The sequence below is a fragment of the Rattus norvegicus genome, chromosome 3 (assembly GCF_036323735.1).
Source record: "Rattus norvegicus strain BN/NHsdMcwi chromosome 3, GRCr8, whole genome shotgun sequence".
NCBI lineage: Eukaryota > Metazoa > Chordata > Mammalia > Rodentia > Muridae > Rattus > Rattus norvegicus.
Window position 1 is genome coordinate 166,138,064 of NC_086021.1, and position 23,559 is coordinate 166,161,622.

Here is a 23,559-nt window from a genome sequence, read left to right on the forward strand (position 1 = left end):
TATTTATTTCATGGTTTCTTGACCTATTTTTGACTGTGTAAAATATTTAAGAGCTCGTAATGCAGCTCAAAGGCACAAGGTCAAAGGCCATCTACACAAGGATTTTGATTTTTAGGCTGTGCTGGGAATGGCTGGACTTTTGTGCATTCTTCCGCTCAACTACATCTCCAGAGACACAAAAAAGTTTCCTCCCCAGAATGGCCCTGAGCTTGCTACTAGCCAGGGATGGCCTTGAACTTCTGATCTTCCTGCCTTTGCCTCCCAAGTGCTGTGCTAATCCCAGTATGCCACCTAGCGAGTTTATGCAGTGCTGAAGACCAACCCCAGGGCTTTGTGTCTGCTAGGCAAGCACTCTGTCAGCTGAGCCACAAACAAGTTTTCTTTCTTTCTTTTTTTTTTTAAAATGCATTCCCATGATTATTGCTTTGCCTCTTTGGTTTTATCCACCTTGGCCCAGGCTTAAGGTTTATCATTCATTCATTCATTCATTCACTCATTCATTCATCTGGCCTTGGTACTGGGGTGAAGTGGTGAACAGGGCCATGGCTACCTGGCTTCATTCACATTTGTCCCAGCAACAGCCCTGGGTTCACCATACATTGAATGCCTAATACATGCTTGTTGGGTAAACAAATCAAGACCCAGAACTTGAAAAGGGAGGATGTGTGAGAGATGAACCTGCCCTAGCAGGGTGGAGGACACTCTCCTCCACTGTCCCTGCCCCCCTCCAAAGAGGGACACTGGGACCAAGGGTCCTCTCCCAAACATGCCTCCATAGGGGTAGGAAGTGCTCTGTCTCTCCACCATGGCCTACCTGGGAAGCCCATCCAGTCACCATCAGAATTCCTGGATCCTCTCCCATCTCCATGGATTCCATGTCCCCAGAGCCAAATGTTAAGAAAGCTCTGTCCCCCGGGAAGTGGCAGCATTCCAAACAGAAAAGGCCACAAACTTTCCCTGCATCTAGTGCCTTGCAGCCTCCGTGAGAGTCAGGAAGGAAAGGGTACCACCGCCATCTCCCCATCAAGACTTCCAATGGTCCCAGGGCCCTGGGCTCTCACAGGCAGGTCACTTATAGAGTCAGTTAGCTCCTCCTTAAGCAATAACCACGGGCTCTTCTCACACTCGGGACATATTTTATGTCAGCTTTAAATCCCAGAAAGGAAAGGGCAGTTGCCCAAGGTCACATGACTAGGAAGGTACCAAGCATGGGTCAACTCTGAAGCTGATGGGGGGTGGGGGGGGACAGGACTTGAAGGAATACAGCCGTGAACAATGCCCTGTCAACAGCAAGTCCTAACATGGCTTTCTATGCCAAAGAGCCTGCAGGGCCGCATGTGCCTGTCTCGTTAGGCCCACAGTTACACCCAAAGGAGAGGGCCGGGAGACTAAGAGAGGAGAGGCAGCCACAAACAAATGTGCTCAGCCATGAGGTCACTGTTTACAGTGCTGGCCCTGGTCCCTGCCCAAGGCCATCAGCAGCAGGCGGCCCCCAGCTCCTGGGTAGATCAGCCTCTGGGCTCCGAACCTGGGACTGCAGTATGTCCCTGTGGCTCTGACCTTCCAGGTGAGAGATGAGAAGCAGAAGCAGCACCCTAGGCCAAGCAAACATCCTGAGGCATGAGTGACCAAACTCCAAGATCACATGATGGGTGTGTCACCCTATTCATCGCAGAGGGAAACTAAGACTCTAAGGAGTGATGCAGGTCACCCAGGACACAGAGCCAAGGCCAGAGCATCCTTATGTAAGGATGGGGTTCATATTAATGACATGTTCTGAGGCTTTCTACAAGAAAAGCAGTGGACCCCAGAGTCCCCCAGCCGTGACGCCCTCCCATCCCGTGCTCAGCTGACTGGTGCCACACCTACCACACAGGACACTATTTCTTAATTTCATTTTACATTCATCAAAGTCTGTATAGGATACTAAACTTATCTTCATGTTCCATAGTGGATCAGAGATGGGAAGCAGCTTATCCAAGCCCACATAGCCACAAAGTAGCCAGACTGTCACGATAGACAGTCTCCTGCTGAGGGTCGGAGAGCTCGTTAACTGTGGACCAGCAAAAAGTGAAAGCCTGGGAGGGTTGCTCTAGGGTGGCGGCTGGGGATCTCACTAATAACACACCAGCTCAATAAAACCACCCAAGCTCAAAAGCCCTAAGGGCATAGGGCCAGGGAGCCTGCTGTGCAGGAGAGGAATCCCTAGGCATACCCCTCCCAACCCCTCTCCACCTGGTTCTGTCAGCCTGCCTAGGGGAAGCCAGGGAAGTCAGCTTTCTGAGGACCTCCATAATTGCCTCTAACATTCCCAGCACACTGGGACGAAGGGTGCCGGCAAAGCTGTGCTGCTAGCGAAGGCTGAGCCAGAGCATGAGCTCAGCGTTGCAGCTGCGGGGGTGGGCAGGAGACGCGCGGAAATGCTGATTGGCTAGTTCAAATCCCAACAGAAGGGGCCCTTCCCCTCCTCCTGGAGGGCTGAGCCCCACCCCCACCCCAGCTGCTCATGCCCCGCCCACCAGCCTGCTCCCCACCCTCTCTTCTCGGTCTGCTTGTCCAGGGTCCCTCCCAGAAATCCTCAAAGACCAGGGCCCAACCACAGATTAGCCTGAACAGCTCCACTCTTTCCCTCCCTGCTCTGTCTCCTACCAATGAGGGAACTGGAGAGTTTGGGCTATTTTTTTTTAAATCGTGTTCTGTTTATGTTTTTGGCTTGTTTGTTTGTTTGTTTTCAGGTAACAGGATCTTGGTGTGCAGTCAAGAAAACTGGCTCCACACAGGTACACAGGCTTGCGTGGGGTCGCAGCCTTCCTAAATCAACACTGGTCACCGAATGAACAGCGTCCTTTCTGAATGGCTGGCAGGGCTGGATTCTCAGGGCCCTTCCCGCAGCAGGTGTGTGTGTGGCCGGCTCAGCACCTGTCTGCCCTCCGGGGCCCTTGGGAGTCCTAGATCATCCCGGGCTCATGCCCTCTTCTCCCTTGGGCTAACGGCGGAACTCCTAGGCTCCTCCCAGTTCTGTACCAATCCCAGCACCCTCGGTTCCCTGTTCACACTGGACTGAGTTCTGAGAGAAGAAGCTGGCTCGGGGTCCCCACGTTTGGGGCTTACATTAAGACTGGCAGTGGGGACTTCTCTCCTTGATCCCTGGCCTGTCTGACTGGGGCCATTCCTGCTTGCTCCTTAGACAGAGGAGAGCGGGGTCCAGCAGTGAAGTCTGAGAGGTGGGTGAGCCTGACTTTTGACCCTGGTTTTCTCCTCTGAGCCCCGGCACCCTCCTCCGGAAAACTAATGCAGTAATAGTAGCTACTCACTGTCAGTCCCTCTGGTGTCTTGGCCAGGGTTTCAATATCCTGGATTTTATGGTCTTATACCCATTTTGCAGATGAGAAAATCGAAACATAGATGACTTGATCAAAATCCTAAGGCCCAGGGATACTGGAGCCCAGCTCTGAACCATCCTGGTTCAGCTGCAGTTCCTCCATAAAACAACTGTGGAGCTGAGCAGGGACCACAAGTAGGGGCTACTCAGAGGCCAAAGCCATACACAAGGCAGACAGACACACGAGACAGACACACACAGCCTCCTGCTGCTTCAGGAGGGTTCTTGTCATACCATTTTCTGGATATCCCACTTGGAGCACCTGTCGATCCATCAGGGCTCCCCCTTGAAGATGGGGAAACTGAGGCCAAGAGAGGCACGATAATCTGCTCAAGGCAAGCAGTAAGCCACAGGGCTCACCGGGATCCCCAATGGGGTTTATAATCCAACCACCCAACAAGGGCACCTATGAAGGTTGGCGGAGACCCCAGACTGACCTTGACGTCCTGTTCTAGACCGCGGATGAGTTCACCGTCAACCTGGCCTGTCTGGGCAGCCCGGAGGCTGCGGCGCTCGGCTTTACGAAGTCGGTACTGCAGGATGCGACAGGTCTTGCTGGCTTGGTCCAGCTGCTGCCGTAACTCCTGCAGCTGGTACACGTCTTCCTCCATGTAGACATCCCGCATCTCCAGCATCTCAGCCCGTAGCTCCTCGATCTCATCCTTCAGGGGAAAAAGAACTGGTCAGACCCCCAAGATGCCACGGCAGTAGCCAGGGTGCCTGAATGTTGGCCACACTCAGCAAGCAGATCTAAGGGTCTGGGGTTACAGGCTGAACACCACCGCCCAAAGACAGCAACAGTTGAATTCCCGGGATCGTAAATATATGCCTTCCGTGGCAAAAGGGGCTTTGCAAGTGAGACTAAGAGAAGGGTCTCTAGACAGGAGCGTGATTCTGGATGATCTGGGTGGGACCTGAGAGGGAAGCTAGTGGGAACCAGCAATGTGAGGGAGAAGTAGAAGAAGACAGACAGACTCTGCAGGTGGAGAAATGGCCTCCACAAGTGTGAAGCATCTACAAGGGGCAAAAGGCCCAGGAGAGGATGATGCTTGTCCTAGAGCACTCAGCAGACATGCGGCCCACCAGTACTTGAGTCTCAGAGACCTGGAAGATCATCTTCAGCTGCATCACTCTTACGATTTGGATCTTAAGGCTCCCCAAAGTCACTTGCTATAGGCTGAGTCTTCCTCATGGCTCTACTGGGAGGTGGTGGACCGTTTTTAGGAGGCAAGGGTACAACATCTTTGGAGAGGACCCTTGAAAGGTTACTGATACCCTCTGCCCTCTCTCCTTGCTTCCTGGTCGCCGTGAGGTAATCGGCCTCCTTGATGCTCTGTGTCATGGCAGGCAAAAAAATGACCTTGAATGGAGGCCTCCAAAAGCATAGGGAATACAGCCTTCCTTTGTCTCGGGCATTTTGTCATAGCGATGGAGGAAACAGTAGAGGCATGTTGCAGAAGCACTGGGAAACATGCACCAGGGAACCAGGCCACAAACATTCAGGAGTGTATGCTACATAGCCCGCACTGTGCAGCACACAAAACCGGGAAAGGGTGTTGGTGCACAGCCTTGGTTGAAAAACAAAGTAAACAAAAAAGAAAATTCAGATACCGTTAAGTATATCGTTGAAGCAAAAATAACAAAGTAACAACGTGAGTTATATGGCAGTGAGCAGTAATGTGGAAGGTATGGGGGGCGTGGCTAGGGGACATGGTCAAGGACACCATATCTAAAGAAGGGACATTTAAGCCAAGGCAAGAAACAACATCCACAAGACTTCCAGGAAGAGGGAACAGTGTATACAAAGTAGAAAAGAACTCAATGTATCCAGACACACCAAGAGGTTGTCTGTGGTGCAAGCCTTTAATCCCAGCACTTGGGAGGCAGAGACAAGCCGATCTCTGTGAATTCGAGGACAGTCTGGTCTACAGAAATAAGTTCCAAGATAGCCAGGGATACATAGTAAAGCCTTGTCTCCGGTAGAAAAAAAAAGATGACCTCGATCAGGAAGTCCAGCTACTGCCACCTCTGTCACAGCTCCCGACAGAGTCTCACCCCCTCAGCTCATCTGAAACTGTTTAACAGTTGGTCTCCCAGTGACTGTGGGAGGAGCCTGAAGGTTGCCCTACCTGCCTGCCCCCCACACCCAGCGCCTGCTTACCCTCTGCAGACTCCCAACCAGTGCTGATCGAATGAAAGAAAATGTGCCTAGCTAATGAAGAGAATAAGAGAGACTTTTCACTGGGAAAGATGGGACGTGACTCCCAGACACTACACGGAGGGGAATGTGGACACCTTGCAGAAGACGCACATAATTATGTCTCACAAGAAATGTGGAAACTGAGTCACAAACATGAGTAATATCTACTGTGCGCTTGACAAAATTGCATGTAGAAGGGAAACTGAGTCATCGGGGATGAGGCCCCGACAAGCGCTCTGCTCCCAAAAGTGCACAAGGTTGGCACTGACAGAAGCAGGGAGGCAACCAGGAACAGAAAGGCCACTCTGGAGAGGATGCCCATCTGGAAGGTTGGAAACCCCTAAGGAGGATGGGAAGAAAGGTGAGGGTGTAGAGGTGGGATCTCTGCTGCTCTCCACATCCTTTGCTCACCCCAGGGGTCTGCACAGTCCGGAAAAGGAATCAAGGAGACCTCTCCTCACACCTGCCTGCCAGCTGCCACTACTGGGAGGAGCGCAGGCTGTGGCCTGGCTGCAATGGCTCCCTGTGGGGGAAGGGGTGTGGCCTGCTGGATTGATGGGCAGGTAAGAAGCCAAGTTTTCCAGGCCACAGCACACCCTCCAGCTGTCCTCCCATCCATCTGCCTAGCGTCTGGAACTATTTCTCAGAACCCGGGAAAGAAGACAGAAGAGACGGATTGGCGACTCCACCACACCACATGCTGTCTCCCTCAACGCAAGTATCCCTCCTCACAGAGCCAGACTGTGTCCTAAGGGTGTGCTCACAGCAACCCAGAGTGTGACCCTGCCTACTGGCTGCAGTGGAGGGCAGTCATCTCAAAGTACACAGAGTCACCACCCCACGCCATGCCCAAATGGGCAGACCAGAGTGGACAGGGAGGAAGTGAGACAGTCGGTGGGAGAAATGGGGAAGTGAGGCGCCCATGCACCAGCTCAGCTGGCAGGGAAGGGGGCAGGAAGGAAGAGGCAGGAAGTGAAGGCAGCCATCCATGAGTATCTCACATGTTACCCTGTTATCCTGACAGAGCATGGTGACTGGGAAGTTGTGAGGGCCCAAGTGACTCTAGGTCAGAATGAGTCAAGGGGGAACACAGGCACACTCCAGCTTAAGCTGTTGAAACTCACTAGCAGATGTGTGCCACTGAGACCGCAGGAGGAGACGTCCCTCCATACAGATCGCAGGAGGAGACATCCCACCATATTTTAAGTAATGGGCTTTTGTGAAAGCAGTGCACGGTCAAACAGAAAGTTTTGAAAAATACAGAAAACATCAAATCACAGTTTCTCTATTTGATTCTGAATGACAGTGCTTCCCAGAATGGTACAGCTCACTGATAGTGAGTGCCTGCCTAACACGATCAGGGGTGTGGCTCTACCCCCAGCACTATGCAAACCCCCCATATTCCCAACCCAGACCCACTAAGTCATAAACTTTGGGGGTGGATTCCCCGAGGGACTCTGAGGCAAGACATTCCCACTTTCTTCCCTACGGAAGACAAGAGTCCATCTCTCAGCACAAGTCCCTGGCTCTGAGCCTGCCACAGGCGTGTAGGGAAGAAGAGAGTGAATGACGATCCCCCACAGCTGTCTCTCAGAGGAACTGTCTTCACCACAGTGCAGGCTGTTGTGGACATGCCAACTCTATCTGAAGGGGTTTGCGGGGCTGAGGCCTCTAGAGGGGCTTGCCCCAGCTGCAGGCAAAACACCCACCAGCCCCTCCTGGCACGGCTTGAGTTGACAAAAGCAGACTTGTGGGCCACATGGGGTGGACACTGTGGAGCTTAGGCAGAGACTCTGGGTGTCGGGGTCTGAGGTGGGGGCAGGGAAAGGACAGAGGCTCAGTGTCCACACCCAGCCCAGAGGTCTCCTGGGCACCTGGGCCCTGCACTCAGGGTTTTGCCTTCGGAGGCCCTGGGGTGGTAGTCCAGCTGGAGAGAGCTGAGACAACAGGCAGTCCAGAGGCCCCACAGAGATGACGCCTCCTGAACTCTTCTACAGGAAAACGAGAAAGAGGGCTCGATCTCATAGAACAAGGTTCTGAGGTTTCCCCTTCCCAAATCTCACCCTTTACCTCAGAAGTAAAAGGCTACACTGTGCAGTGTCCACCTTGGAGTCTGAGGATCCCCAATTCTCAACCCCCACACCCTGAAATGAACTAGACCCCTAGACTGTTATCAACCCTAAAGGAGCTGAAGAAAAGTGTCACGCAGTCCCACGGAGCTCTGATTTCGTGCTACTCTCTGTCCCTTGAAGGGGACAAGGTCTAAGCCCAGGCTGCAGACAGGAAGTGGAACGGAGGGCAGGGTCTAGGGACAGTGCGGCCCGGCATGGTGATCCCTTTTCAAGGTCCCTTGGCTCTGTTCGGAAGACAGTGTCTGTTGATGAGAGGAAGTCTGAATTAAAAAAAAAAAAAAAAAAAAAAAAAAAAAGCTGGTGGTTTTCAGGCTCATTCCATTGGCTTCTGCTTCAGGGCCAAGCCCCTGACCTTTGACCCCTTGCATCTGTTCCCTATCCTATCTTGCACCTGCACCCAGATACACTAGGATGGAGAGGCTGGCCCTGGCCTATGGGAGGCTCACAAACATAAGCCCATTCATGCCCTTCCTAACCCTGTGGGTGGCATTGAAAATGCTCCCATTTTGCAGAGGGGGCATCGGAGGCACAGAAGTTTCCCAGAGCTGTCCAAGATAGGCAGGGGTGAAGCTGGATTCCATACAAGGCAAGTGGCCCTAGGCCAGGACGTGCTAACTGTGCATTCTTCCAGCTTTACTCAGGCCGTTCGCTATGCTCTACTGACCTTCACCGCGCTAACTCCCAGCTCTTGCATCTTTCCAGAACATTCCTCTCTCCCCAAATCTGATTCAGAACCTACACCCTGAACTGCAATGGTCCCTGATGGTAATGACTTATAGTTGTGTTCGCTTTTTTCCCCTCATCTTTCTTCCTCTCACTGCCTGAGGAAGCAGGGCAGGGTAAGACCGGGTCTTGCCCACTTCTGGTCCCCAACATCCCTAGGATGTGGAATGCAGCAGGCATCACGGGAAGGTGTGAAGGAAAAAGAAAGGCTATTGGCCTGCCCAGTCTCTCTCCATAGCCAGGAGACTTCGGTCCGTTTGACCCCAGGTCTAGGGCTTGTGTGAAAGGGTAGGTAGAGTCCAGGCTGACGCCAGTGCCACCACAAGAGGATAGCAAGGTCTGCCTGCCTAGGGAACTGCCCGCTTCCCACACATTTCCTACATGTCAAGTATCTCTCTGTTCAACAGTGATCCAAGAGGGCTGCCGGCAGGAAGCAACCTCTCAGAGATGGCCAGTTCCCAGGACTCCTGGGAGATTGACCCGGAAGAGTCTCTAGGTTCAGGCTGGCTTGGAGGACCCAACATGAACTCACGATGCTGCTAATAATAGGCTTGTGGGGTGGCAAGAGACTCCACAGTTTATACAGACATTCCTGGTGAATCATCTCATGGGTCCTTGCAGAAAGCAAGGCAAGCCAGGAACCCGTTCTACAGAGAGCTGTGTCCATCACAGGGAACGAGCCCTGCCGAGCCCACCCAGACAGGTGAAGCCCTGGAGGAAACCCCTCCTCTGTGCGGCTCCTCAACAAACTCACACCTTTATTTGCAGTAACCTCTCAGAATTAGCATCTCCTTCCATTGTGGTCTCAAGAACAAAGCGAGGTTGTATCAGAAGCACCTGAGACTTGGATACCAAAAATTACTAATATTTTCATGTCCTATAATGGTTGTTGCAAAAATGTCAAAATATTGTTAATACTCACCTGTCCCTTGAAATTACAGTAGTTAAAGCAGCCATCGGAATTCAAGAGTTAACAAACACATAACTATATCACGGTTGTAGCATACTTTAGTAACTGTTTCAATCTAGTTGGCTTCCTTGTATTTGAAAGACATTATCCTGAGGGTCTCAGCAGAGACTTAACAGGGTCCATGCATAGAATAGGATACCAGAGCCTCTGTTCTCTTGGGAACACCATAACCTACAAAGCCTGGGTTATTATCCCAGCCCCTGATTGCTCCCATCAGAGCACAGAAAGGGGGAAATCAGCGCTGGGGCGATAGTCCAATGAGCAAAGCGCTCGCTGTGCAGGCATGGAGACAGACAGATCCCTGGAACCTCCCGGCCAGCCCTGACTTCAGATTCAAGGACTGACTCTGTGCTGCCTGCATGGAGGTAAGATGACTGACTGTCCGTGAGAACAAAGTGGGGGGTGGGTTTGGTGGAGTCCTTCCTGGTACAGGAGTACAAACTGTGTGCATGATGGATCTGGCCTATGAGAAATGGAAATCACTGGACGTGACGTCCCTTTGCAAACACACAGCATGCATAGGCTGAGGGTCGTCTGAGCCCAGCAACAAACAGCTCCAACCCAGAGAAGGAGCCAAGGGGACACGAGGTTCCTGAAGACAAGAGGGTGGTGGGTGGAGCTCTTCGACTCTGTCTCACCAGAGAGTGCTCCCGGTGCCACATGGAGGCCTGTGGACCACATCTGACATCTGGCTATGTCCAGGCGGGGTCAGAAGCTGGGAACTGACAGCCCAGCGCAGTGAACGCCCACAGACTGCACACCTAGGCCTCCTGCTCCATCCCCGTTTCCTGTTTTACCTCAGAAACACTAACAACCTTGGCACATGCGGGTGTTTGAACACTTAACGTGTGCCTACAGTAGGCCTGGTGGTCAGGTCCTGGCTCTCGCCATGACTGCTCTTCCCTCACCACAATGTACTCCTAACTTAGTACAAGGCATGCAGTGATTTCTCCCTCCCTCCCTCCCTTCCTCCCTCCCTCTCCCTCCCTCCCTCCCTTCCTCCCTCCCTCTCCCTTCTTCCCTCCCTCCCTCCCTCCCTCTCCCTTCTTCCCTCCCTCCCTCCCTCTCCCTTCTTCCCTCCCTCCCCCTCCCTCCCTCCCTCCCTCCCTCCCTCCTTCCATCACTTCTCAAAATGTGATTAAAACTGTTTAAATGTTCCCCACTTCGAACCCACAAATGATTATCAAAACCTGGGGACAGCCCATGTGTCTCCTGACTAAGCTGTAGCCCCTTCATGTAACACCAGCAGCAGCAGACGGGTGAGGCTCTGGAAGCCTGGAGCAGCGGGGCTCTGGCTCCATGAAGGAAGCCAGTGACAGTAGACACTGGGATGCCATGCATGTGACATGGTGGATGGGTGAGGTTATGGGACAGAGAACTGACCAACGGTAGAGAGACGGCCTTGATTGTAGAGGAAGTTTGGCTGAACAATGAACCCTTCTAATCCTTTTTTTTTTTTTTTTTGGATAGGGAAGGATTAAGCCCACTGTGTCTCACATGTTAAGTCCAGGCTCTGGCCCTGAGCTAAACCCCTAGCTCTCAGGTATAATTTATATACAGAAAAAAATTTTTTTTTAAATTAGGGGCCTGTGAGATGGTTCAGTACGTAAAGACCCTTACCACCAAGCTTGACAATCTGACTTTAATTCCAAGAACCCAGTTGATGGAGGGAGAGAACCCAGTTCCACAAGCCGTCTGACCCCCACACGCATGCCTGCACTCACATTAATTAGAGATGGAAAGGTAGGTAGGTAGGTAGATAAATAGATTGAAGAAGAAATACAGTTTTACGGCTGGAGAGATGGCTCAGCGGTTAAGAGCACTGACTGCTCTTCCAGAGGTCCTGAGTTCAAATCCCAGCAACCACATGGTGGCTCACAACCATCTGTAATGGGATCTGATGCCCTCTTCTTTTTTTTTTTTTTTTTTTTTTTTGGTTCTTTTTTTTCGGAGCTGGGGACCGAACCCAGGGCCTTGCGCTTCCTAGGTAAGCGCTCTACCACTGAGCTAAATCCCCAGCCCCCTGATGCCCTCTTCTGGTGTGTCTGAAGACAGCTACAGTGTACTTATATATAATAAATGAATACATCTTTAAAAAAAAAAGAAATACGATTTTAATGTACCTTGTTTATAGACATAAGTTAACCCTTATCTTGACTGGAGTTATCAATTATGGAACTGGGTGTGTTTATCAAAACTTATTTTACAGTGAGATCTTTTTTTTCAAACACACAAAAAGCAAAGCAAAACAAAACCTCCATGGGGGGCGTCTCGTTCATCATGCAGAACAAACCTGTGCCAGGAGCTCAGGCTCCACCAGGCCTCACCCCCACTCCCGTCTCACTTCCATGTCCCTCAACCACCCCACACTCCCGTGGGCCACACTCCAGCCACCTGAGTCTTCCTCCAGCAGCAGAAATCACCTGGCCTGTCACAGCTTTCGGCCTCTGCCGTTCCTGGGTGGGTGGCCTGTGGCACCTCCTGCCTAGGCCTCCTGCAAAGCCATGCAGGCTAGCCTTCTCTTTCCCTCATACTGCAAGACACAGTTCTGTTGGTGACGTTGAGTTTACTTATTGGTCTGCTTGATTGTGGAAAGCCCATTTCTGTCACGAGTGAACCACCTATGACAGGCCTGGCCTAGTATATACACAGGGGCTCAAGACATAGCCATGAGTGAACAGCCAGGCTGCGGGGAGGACAGCTAGACTGGGGGGCAGGGGGGACAGTCAGGCTGAGGGGAGGACCACCAGCCCACTGAGCAGCTGCAGAAAACTGTCTTTAGACTCCAGTCTCCGTGGAGGCTTCAACTCCCAGCACAGTGACACTGGGCCGCAGCCATGACAGATTCCAAATCTCACCCAAATGTATCATTTCCTTCCCAGCTCTCACGCACACTCAGGACAGGGAAGGCTGAGCTCTATAAGGGACCAGGAACTCCACTCGAATCAACCACTCTACAAAGGACCAGAGGCTCCGCTTTGCCCACCTCCTCCCACACCACTTGGCTACCATGACCCTCCCTTGGGCCAAGGCCCAGGCTGCCTACCCATCTGCTACCCTGGCTCTAGGTCACTTGTCACCCACTCTGCCCCTGGCAACCTACCCCAGCTATGGAAGAGCTGACCAGCAGGGTGGCCAGCAATGGCCACAGGGACAGCAGGCCAACCCCACCCAAAAAGGCCAGAAAAGCCATCTGCTGTCCCTCCTCCTCCCCGGAACTCTGACAAGGTTCCAGATGAGATCATGGCACTCAGACCCCAAGAGGAGGGCTGCAGAAAGCTTCACTTCCCTCTCAGCTCAAATGCAAATACTCCAGAGGCAGAGGAAGGGGAACTCAAAGGCACTGAGGCTGAGAAGGGCTCTGAGCTCCCGCCTCCAGGTCAAGTTCAACTCAGCTCAGCCTCTTTGGGCAGAGGCTTGAGGGAGTCGGATCGAGCTTCCCAGAGGAAGTCACAAACTGCCAGGTGTCACCAGGGCACAGGATCTCAATGCTCCCGTTCCGTTGGCACTGGGGATATCTAATCCTAGACATCGATGAGCTCCCAGTTCTCTGGGCCCTGCCTCTCCAACACCATAGAGAGCACTGACAAGGCAGGCCCCTGGCAACAGTGCAGTTACTCCCTACATCCCCAAGGCAAGAAGCCTGAAAGTAGAGGAGTTGAGTCAGGACTTGGGCTCGTTTTGAGGCTCATAAATGGAGCAACAAAAGTAACGAAAGCTGGCACTTCTAGAGTGTGGCATGGGCCAGACACCAGGTAGATGAGAAGCCATTATCTCTTTCCTCAGTGATGATCCTTTGGGGCAAGCTCTACTCTTACCCTTCCCACATCACAAGGGAGCAAACTGAGGCTGAGGGAGATAAGGCCCCACAGCCCATGAGGTGGTCTCCAGGCCTGACACAGCTCTGCATATGAGGTAGATGTTCTATCAGGAAGCACACACTCTCTCTGTCTTTCTCCTCTCTGTCTGTCTCTGTCTCTCTCTCTGTCTCTCTGTCTCTCTCTGTCTCTGTCTCTCTCTCTCTCTCTCTCTCTCTCTCTCTGTCTCTCTCTCTCTCTCTCTGTGAGAGAGAGAGAGAGAGAGAGAGAGTTAGTTGGTCAAGGACAGAGAGATGGCCAGAGGCTCCTGCTTACCCAAGGTCATATCTGGTTTGTCACTGCCCTATTCAAAGCCTAGGAGTAACGCCTCGAGGCCCTGTCCTGCTGGGCACACTCAAGGGAGCACAGACACTGTCCCTCCTGTCCTGCCGAGTGCACAGGAAGGAAGGCAGCTTTGGATCAGGATTTGTTGACAACATCCCCCAACCTCTGGGCTTCAGCCAAATCTGTAACAGAAGAGGGCAGGGAGTTGAGGATTTAAAAATCACAAGAGCCAACACAGCCTGAATCCCTCTTGTCATTTGCAGCTGATGTGACTAGCTAGCAAGGTGACGTAATGTTCTTTGGGCTTCAGTTTAAGCCCGATTAGAAGGAAGGAGCTAAACACTCTGGAAGGTCCGTGCTGCCATGCAGAACCAGGCTGCTGTGAAACCAGAAATCACCGGTTAACCAATCTAGTCACTGCGAGCCAAATGCCCCACCGAGAAGTCCCTACAAAGCTCCTAGTACCTAACACAGGAAACCTGGCTTGGAGCAGCCCCAGGAGCTCATGGAAAGGGGTCAGGAGAATGGATCAGGTAATGAAAGGGCAAAGAAGGCACCGAGGCATCTGGGAGGAAAGGCTGGGGGAGCATAACTTAAAGGCAACACAGCCTCAGCCATGGGCTGGGACAGGAGGGGTGGGGCCTAGACAAGGCAGGACCAGGGTGGGGTGGCCAAGCAAAGTCTGGTGCTATTGAAGAGTCCAGAAGAGCCGAGCAGGCTCAGGCAGTTGGGGAATCACACCACAACACACGCACGCACGCACGCACGCACGCACACACACACTCACACACACAAGCCATCTTTACTTTCATCTGTGGCTGAGGCAGGAGCCTTTTTACCGATATCTTGGAATGCTTTCCCAAGGGAGGTCCTCCACCAGTAAGCAAGCATCACTAGGTTGCAAGCGAGGCACGGGTTTTAGCCATCAGGGTCAAAGTGACTTAGGGCAGGTGAGCTGCAAAGGAGAAATGTGTCTACTGATACCCACAATGCAAATGGCTCATACACCTCACAGAGAGATAGGTACATCCAGAGCAAGGAGCAGCCTGAAACCCAGGACCCAGGGTTCTCAGAGGTCAGACCAGAGCCAGGGGCTGTTGAAGGCTGAGAACCAGAATGAATGAAAAACAGAGGGGACCAGTTCCTTGGACACCTCCTCCCTCCTGATGAACGTGAGCATTGATGGTGCAGGGCATTTTATAGAGCTGACGCTCATGAAGGGAGAACACAGAGAGCAAAGCGCAGGCCCAGCTACAGCCGGTGCTCATTCAGATCCTGTGCTTTCAGTCCTTTTGACTGAGACAACAGAGAGATGGACAATAGCTTCGAACTCCTGTCCTACCTTGGGACAGCCAGCAAAGGCAGCCACCGTGCTGGCCCCAGAGGCCCCACCTTCCTGAACCAGAAGGGTGTGTTGACTACAAATGATGTCATATGTTGGAGGACAGGGGTTGGCCACAGTTAACCCTGGCTGCCAGCCAGGCATTTGCCTTGAACTTAACCAAGCCCTTTTCTGGAGTGTCCCTCTACCACAGAGGCTACCTAGAGCCTGGGGTTCCTCTCATCTTCTGTATACAGGACAGTGATGGGCTCTTATGTGTCTGAACTCTTATCTCCCCAAGTATCTGCAAGAAGGGGATTGAATTCCCACTATACAGACTGGAAAACTGAGGTTCTCCAGAGGCAAAATGCACAGGAAAGAAGTAACACGGTACGGCTTGGCCTTAGATCTGATTCTAAAGACGGAGTGTGCTTATAGGACCTCATAGCCTTCTTGCTTCTGCCTTCATTAGCACCCTGAGATAGCAGCAGTTCTGTGCCTGGCACAGGGACACATGGTCCCAGCCCTGCTACAAAACGACGAAGCTATCTCCCAGCCAGGGGTCTATGCCCAGGTACCTAGTACCCTTCCTAAGTACTCCCCACCGCACCCTCTAATTCCACGACTCTCCCACCCATGACTCAACTCTATTCTTTTCTCCCTCTTGCTCTGTCCTTTCCTGACGGGGGTCTCACTCTGTGGTACCAGCTAGCCTTGAACTCCTGCCCCTGCCGCCTGAGTGCATGTACCACTGTACCTGACTCCAGCCCTCCTTTCTTTTTTTTTTTTTTTTTTTTTTTTGGTTCTTTTTTTGGAGCTGGGGACCAAACCCAGGGCCTTGCGATTCCTAGGCAAGCGCTCTACCACTGAGCTAAATCCCCAACCCCCCAGCCCTCCTTTCTAAACCTAGGCATTTCCAGGGCAGAACCAGAGCTGACCAATTAGGCCCACACATCTACTTAACAAGTTCCTCCAATCCTGAGCACTGAGGCAGCCACTCAGACAAACCCGCAGCTATGACACCTCCACCTCCAGGAAGCCCGCTCAGCTGCTCTTGGGGACCTATATCTCTTCTCACTTCTGTAAGTTCTAGATGAGACATGGGCACCCTCTAAAGATCAGGGCATCACGGCCTCTGGAACTTGCAGCAGAGGGAGACATGGTAAGCAGGAAATTCCAAAAGGATTAGAAGAGTTGTCCTGAGGCACTGTTCCTTCTGTGGCAAGCTTGACACAATCTATTTCCCGTTGCCCCACAGGGCCTGGCTCAGGAGCCTGGGGAGCTTTGATGCAGCCTCTCCAGTCATGGAGACCTACAGACTCCACCTGCAGCCTTCCTCAGTTGGGCCCCTGGAGCCGCCAGATCCAGACAGTTACAAACCCAGTCCTGACTCCTCATGTTCCCAGCAGCACGCTAAGAAGAAGCCTTATGACCTCTGGAAACAGAAGGACCATACACAGTAGCTCCAGGGGGACATTGACCAAGATTTCCTGTGTTTATGTGCGTGGGTGAAATGTCACAGTCAGTGTAAACAGATGTGTGTATGTATGAGCATGAATGTCTGGGTGCCCTCGTTAAGCAAACATCACGTCTGACATTTGCATGATCGACCTTTCTGTCAGGACTAATGTGTATGGAGGCTGAATCCATCCTGCCTGTGAGTATATCCATCTGAAATCTGTTGAACCTCAGGTGCACGCGCAAAGGTTGCTTGCTCTCTGAGGACGGGGCGGCTCTGGGTTCCGAGGCGAGCCAGTGTCTGTGTCACCTGACAAGGATGGGTCTCTGGGATCCTACGGATGCTGGCGTGCATAGATAATGTCTATGTGCGTTTATGTGCACACCTTCCCATGTAGAAGGGCTTCCTAGGTCTGAGAGTGTTTCCAGGCTGTGGGAGTGTGTGCTTCCCAGCCTGGAGTCTCCAGCTGGTATGTGTTGTGTTTGGTAGTTTGTGGCATGAAGGCTCTGTCTGTCACTTTTCATGTGGATTCATTGTGAACGTGCCTAGAAGGCTGGCTTCTGGATGTATACAGCATAAGTGAGTCACTGAATGTATACATCAGCCAGGCATGAGTAAGTAGCTCTGGGCTTCTAGGCTTGAGCTCTGAATAAGTGTACATGTGTTTATGTGTACAAGACTGTGTCCAGGGACACAGGCCCAGCCCCTTCCTTGCAGAGTACACTGAGCTTCATGGTCTCCTCCAGCCGCAGTAGCGGCCACACACATTTTCCATCCTGCCGGAGCTGCTCCCCCCACCGCACCCCCCTCAGAAGCTACAACTAGGGCAGGAACCAGCGAACTTTGTTGACATGGTGACTAGCTGGGTCCCTCCTCCCCTACCTCCCAGGAGCTTTAAAGGAACTGCCTGAGGCTAGCCACTCAGAAGACTCAGGGATCCGTCAGAGGAAGGGAGGGAGGAAGAGAGGAACATTAGGAAAGGATGGTGACTGGGTTGGCACATTTACTGAGCAATGGGCACGCATCCTTACAATAAAGGGGTCCATGATAATTTGACCCCCATATAACAAGCGTGATCCCCCCCCCCAGAGGCACACCCCTACCTACAGGCTTACGTAGATATCAGCCTTTTAGGTTTTTTGGTTTTTTGTGACTCACAGTCTTAGGCCAAGCTGGCCTTGAACTCACTACATTGCTGAGGATAGCCCTCCTCTGCCTCTCAAACGCCAGGATTGCAGGCGTGTGCCAGCATTCCTGGCTTATGCAGGTCTAGGGATGGAACCCAGGGCTTTGTGCTCGCTGAGCAGACACTTCCCCAATTGAGCTTATTCACCATAGCTGTCTACAGATCTTAGCCTGGCATCTGGCCCACAGGATTCCTCCCACCAACCTCCATCCAAGACCAGACATGTCAGTAGCGATCAAAAGCTCCATCTCGCCGGCCACAAGGCAGAAAGAACTGGACTGAGATAGAACAGCAGGGTTGGAATGTGGGCTCTACGACAGAATCCTGGAGCCTCCACTTGCCCATCTATATAATGACAGCTGCCAGTCAGTAAGGGCTTTTGTCTGGAACCTTGTGAGTGGCATCTATGACCCACAGCTGGAACCCCAGGCAGGGGCCTTGGCGCCTCACCTGTGATCTTGCCTTTCTGTCTTGCCTGAAGCAGCACTCAGTTTATTAACCCTCAAGGGCTCAGGACGCCCACCTTCTCGGCTCCTCCCAGTTCCTCCGAGAATGAACACACAGACATCGTGTCTACTCATTGGCTCAAAATCCTAACGGTTCCTCACGAGACCCAAGGACCTCACTTACAGAGGCTTTCTTTACCATTTACGTCTCCCTGATTACTGAGAAAATCCATGGAGAGTGTCCAGTCACACCCCGTCGTATCCTCGTACAAATGAAAACAAAGCAAAACAAAACACAAACAAAAGCATCTCAGACAGGCCCAGCCACTGGACTCTGACCAAAAAGCAAAAGTAGAATCAGAGCTCCAAGCCAGATCTTTGAGCGCCAGTACTCTGAGATACGGCACGGCACATGGGTAATGGCTAGTGGTCACAGGGACCTTAGACCACTGGGTCAAAGTCAAACACAGTTAACCTGGCTGCCCTGCAGATAAAGCCATATTTCTGGGTCCTGAAAACCCCAGTGGATGACTCCAAACACCTTGACTAGAAGGGACCCCATGTCAGACTATAGCCACCACACATATCTCTGCAACTGCTCTCCCTGATCATAGTCAATACTCAGAACCACTTACGTCGTGCTCCCCACAAACCCTACGCCTGTATACAGACCTCTCTCTGGAAACAGTACAAGTGACATCAAGCTCACCACCTTCCCTGGAGAAGCACTTTCTGTCTTATCATTGGCAGAGGCTAGATGGTCTGCTACCTAACTCAGGTCCTAGAGCAGGGACTCCCGAGGCAGGGGATAGGCAGTTACCCAGGGGTCCTTCTTATTGACAGTTTACCCACACACTAGCACACACACAAACTAGGAGGTAAACCTGGCCAGAGCCGGCTGCAATCCAGGGAGTCCCTGGACTCATAAGGTCAGTCTGCGGTGCGTACACTGGGGATTTGGAGTCATTTTCCTTCTAACCCAGTTTCTGTACCTCAGACATAAAGTGGTTTAGAGAAACAGGAAACACTCAGGAGACGGCTTCTCCCTGACTCCCAGCCCTGGCTGCCTGGAACAGGAACCCTTCCTGCTCTGGCTACAGTCAGCCCCTGGCACTGTGACAAAATAACACCTATGGTAGGAAGCTACAATATAGGTGTACAGTCCACACTCACAGAGCTTTCACTGTATCTCCGTGAGGGTAGACACTGTGGGAAACGGTCCTGCAGAGCAGTGTGGGTACTGCCCGAATGCATCCAGCGAGAGTCAACATGGCTCCCTTCCTCACTTGCCCAACTTTCTCCAGCCTAGAATGTTCTTACTGTAGCTCCTTATTCGACTGGCTCCATCATCTCTCAGCTCCTGGCCTCCACGAGTCCCCGCCCCATCTCCACAAAGCTCGCCCTTATCACCAGCCACACTGTGTTTTGTTCTGACTATTGTTTAACTCTGATGTCACTGAGGCTCTCCCTAGTTCAGTCATGCTCCAAAATCTGCTCTAAGCAAACAGTGAGTGAATGAATGAATGAATTCGAGGTCAGGAGGAAGACTCCAGCCTGCTCCCACAGAATCCACAAAAGAATGAGACAGATGAGACAAGCAACCATGTTCTCTGTCCTGAGAGCAGCAGGATATCTCGGCTACTGCATCTAAAGTGTCCTACAGTGCCAATGCTCTAGCTCCGTGCACTTTTAATCTCTAAGGATGATCTGTGTGTATTTGCTTAATTCTTAAGATGGAGAACACTCAGGTCCAAGCATGGTAAGTAATGTGCCCAAGATCACACAGCCAGGAAGCTACAGTGGCCCGAAGCTTGTGCACAAAGACTCGAATGGACAGCAGAAACTGAGGCGCAGGCTGGCCCTGGAACTGGAACTCAACCCAGTCCTGGTTTCTAGGAGAACCTGGACTCAACCCTCAGCCAGTTGGGACCACTTTCCCATCTACATACTCATGGGTGGCTTCAGATGGAGTTCAGGGCTCTGTCGCACCACTTCCTGGGAGTACGGGAAAGGGGCCAGGATCTGGGCAGGAAGAACCGGAACAGAACTGTGATTTGTCCTCGTTTACTGGAGGAAGGTGCTCAGGTCCAGACCTGGAGTAGTTGAGGTTGGGAATTCAGGAAGCCACTAGGAGCATCCCAGGAGACTGTCTCCACCCTCACCCACTCCACTCTGACAGCTAACGTCAGAAGACTTCAACTGAACCCCACCTACCTAATGTCCACACCGAGTTACGCCTTTGTGAAGACTTATACCCCCATTTCACTGAAAAAGAATGGAAGCCTGGCCTGGGGAAGCCTGGGCTACAAACAGGTGGTAAATGGTCCTTTGTCAGATAGACCTGTGTCCTCAAGTGTACAGGAGTTTACTAAGAACATGCTGGATAGAGGACCCAAAGGAAAGCAAGAGCAACACCCCAACACCCTAAGAAGAAGACACCCCCGCCCCCAGACAGTAGAAGCAAGGGGCAGTTAAGAGCTGCAGGGCAGACATGTCATTAGAGCACTGTCAACTCCATGGCTCCTGGCCAGGCCACTCTGAGTGCTGTGCCAGGCCATCGACTGTCAAGGGCAGACAATACTGCAGCATCTTCCAGCTGGGGCAGTGCAGCCCATAAAGATTCCAGCTTCCCATGCCAAGGTCAAGAAGCCAGCGCAGGACTGTCCCCATAGCTGCCACCGTGTCAAGGAAGAGGCAGCCAGATCATGGGCTGCACCTCGGTCCCCCGTCACAGCCGACTGTTTCTCCCAGACAGCTCTCCAGTCCTACACACACAGAGGGAATACCCCTAGTCAGCAGGGCAGTTTCCCTCTTCCCACAGGGAACACGGGCCAAGTCTGCCCAAAACCACTCTCAGAGGGGACAGAGGACAATATCCTGGGATTGAGGAAGTGGCCTCTGAACCAGTTCTCCCACGACATCATCCTCCCAGGCTGTGGGACCGTTAGACTGGGCGGAAGTGGACTCAAGCCAAGGGGATGTTCCCAGATGTCACGCTTTCAAATTGGATCCGCCCCAAAAGGCAGGCGAGGACAGGCCTGCCGGGGAGGCCCTGGGTAAGGACTTAGGATGGTGTTCTGCCTCTCCTTGCCAGGGGATAGCCACGGTTTCCCTGGCAGCCTGACACAAGAACATTGGTTCCAGAACGGAGAGCTGGGAAGGCCTGCTGACCTGGGGGCGGGGTCCTGGGCAGCTTAAAGTGGAGGTCAGCCTTGGCTGGCTATCCCAACTCACCTATCCGAGCATCCACTAAAACAGTTTTACCGCGGGTGGGAGAGTGCACATCGGGGTCCTTTAGTCGGTGTCTTAGCCATAATCCCCCTCACGAGAAGAGTGGAAAGAGGTGGGGCAGCCTCTCCCTGTTTGGTCAGCGTTAAAGTGGCTGCCTGTGGCCTCAGGCCCTGGGGCTCTTGAGCCCGGATGACCAGTCCTCCCCCGCCCCTGCGACTCCCCTTTTCCCCTAGGTCCCCACCTTGAGATAGTCGTTCTCAGAACGCAGCTCTTCCAGCTCCCGCATCAAGCTTCCAGTTCCACAGTCCAGCATCTCTTCGGTGAGGTCGGAGAAGGCTAGCGAGGCGCTGAGTGGCAAGCGGCTGCTGCCCACCGACGATGCGGCCACCGACGGCTCATCCGGGGAGGCGGGCGGCCGCGGAGGCTGCTGCCCCGACGGCGCGGGCTGGGGCGGCTGCCCGGTGCGGGTCCCCGCCGGGCCGCCCGCGGCAGACTCCGCGTCGCTGCTCAGCGCCAGCTCCAGGCCCAGCAGGCGCGCCTCCTCCGACGCGCAGTCCGACACCTCGGAGCTGCTGTCCGTGAGGCTGGGCGGCGGCGGCGGCGGGCGGGGCCCGGTACCCGGACGAGGGCGGCCCTTGGCGCGGACCCCCGTGCGCACCCCGGCCACCCGCGGCCCCGCGCCCCGGGCACCGGGAGCCACAGCGCGCCCCTTCTTGTCCGGTCTCGCCGAAGACGCCGTGCCACAGGCTGTAGCGGCACCCGGGCCTGTGCCGCGGCGGCCTTTGGCTAGGGACCAGCCGGCCACGTCCTTGGGCCGGGCTGGCGATGGCGCGCGGTGGCTCTTCTTCCTTTCCGCGGCGGGCGCGGGCGCAGGCGGGGGGCCGTAGCCTCGCGCCGAAGACTCTCCCGCTGGCGCCTCCATCGCGGCCTCCCCGGGTCTCAGCGAGCGGCGCGCATGGCCCTGGAGCGGCCGGCCTGGGTGTCCCTGCGGCGGCTCTCGGATGCACTCCCGCCGCTCAGGCCGCGACTGCGCTCCGGTCTCCTGCGTCCGGGGGCTGCGCTCGGGCCCTGCCCCACGCCGCGCGGCCTCTCCGCCACTGGGTGCTCGCAGCGCGCGGCCGGATCTCCTCCAGGCGCCGCGACTCCGACTCCGGCTCCGCCCGGTACCCGCCCCCTCCGCCTCGCCGCGCCCCCGGAGCGCGCCCGGACCCCGACTGCAGCCTGCTCGGCGATCGCCGCCTCGGACTCCCAGTCCGGCTGAGGCCAGGGCCCCGGCTCCGCCCGGCGCGGCCCGCCCCCCACGCAGCCCCGCCAGCTCCCCGCCCCGCTGCCTCGGCTCGGGGGCGCGCGGCTCGGCGAACAAAAGGCGGACGCGGCGGGAGCAGCGGGGAGGGACGCGAGCAGGGAGCGAGGGAGGGATCCGCGAGGCAACAGCGACCCCCTCGAGGGTCAGGCGGGCCTGGGCAGCCGCGGCCTCGGCTTGCTCCCGCCGCTCCGGGACACCGATCGCTCCGCTACGGGCTGGGGGATCACACCCGGCCCAGGAGCCTAGAAGCCCGGCGTCGCCGTGAGGGCCTCGTGGACGGCAGGAGAGAATATTCCCCGGCAGAGGCCCCGCGGACCTCAAAGGGCCGGAGCCAGCATCCATGCACACCCAGCACCGCGCAGCGCGCCCCTTGTGGGTGCTGAGCCTGCGCGAACTCCGCCCCCTTTAGCTGGGCATGACAAACGACCCCATCCTATAGAACCGTAAACTGAACACAACCTGGCACGCGGTCGGCTCTTGGTCAGCGGAGGAAGTAGGATAGACCCTGAGTCTCACGCCTCCGGAGTGTACTGAACTCCTCCTGCCTCTCTGTCCGCTGCCGTAGGGTCCGTGGCACCTCTCGTGCATCCCGGACTTTGCACACCCTAGTTGCCTGTGAACCCAGGCATAGCCTTGTCTCCCCGACCCCAGTTTCACAGTCTTTGAGATTAACTTCAGGCTGTGCCTTGAGGATGCCAGATCATTAGATGCTTGAGGGGCAGGTTCTAGGCCGGGTGGGTGTTGGCATGGGCTGAAGATTGTGACCCTGAATACTAACAGGGTCAGGTCGTCTCCACCCCATGGACTCAAAAGGCCCCAGTCTTGGTGGGCGTGGGTTTTTTTCCTCTTGAGCTACTCAGGGTAACAGAGTTGATTTCTCAGGGTCCCTCATACCCTCCTCACCTCTGCCCTCTCCTTACTGCGCCTAAATCATAGAAAGTTCTTTGGCCCTGAAAGGCACTCATCCGCATGGTGGTTGCCCAATCTTTTGCCACCCAGAAGGATAGCCCTTACACATGCGCGCGCGCACACACACACACACACACAGACACTATGCAGAC

General features: G+C 54.0%; 1 protein-coding gene across 1 annotated transcript in view; it reads right to left on the reverse strand.

The window, feature by feature from the left end:
• Positions 1–22,980, reverse strand: part of Mtcl2 (microtubule crosslinking factor 2) — a 71,903-nt gene extending 48,923 nt beyond the window's left edge. The window contains exons 1-2 of the mRNA XM_017592266.3: positions 21,434–22,980; positions 3,820–4,044 (exon numbers count right to left, since the gene is read on the reverse strand). Coding sequence (XP_017447755.2) covers positions 3,820–4,044; positions 21,434–22,840 — 1,632 coding nt within the window. The 5' untranslated portion in view covers positions 22,841–22,980. The remainder of the gene's footprint in view (positions 1–3,819; positions 4,045–21,433) is intronic.
• Between the last annotated feature and the right edge of the window lie 579 nt (positions 22,981–23,559).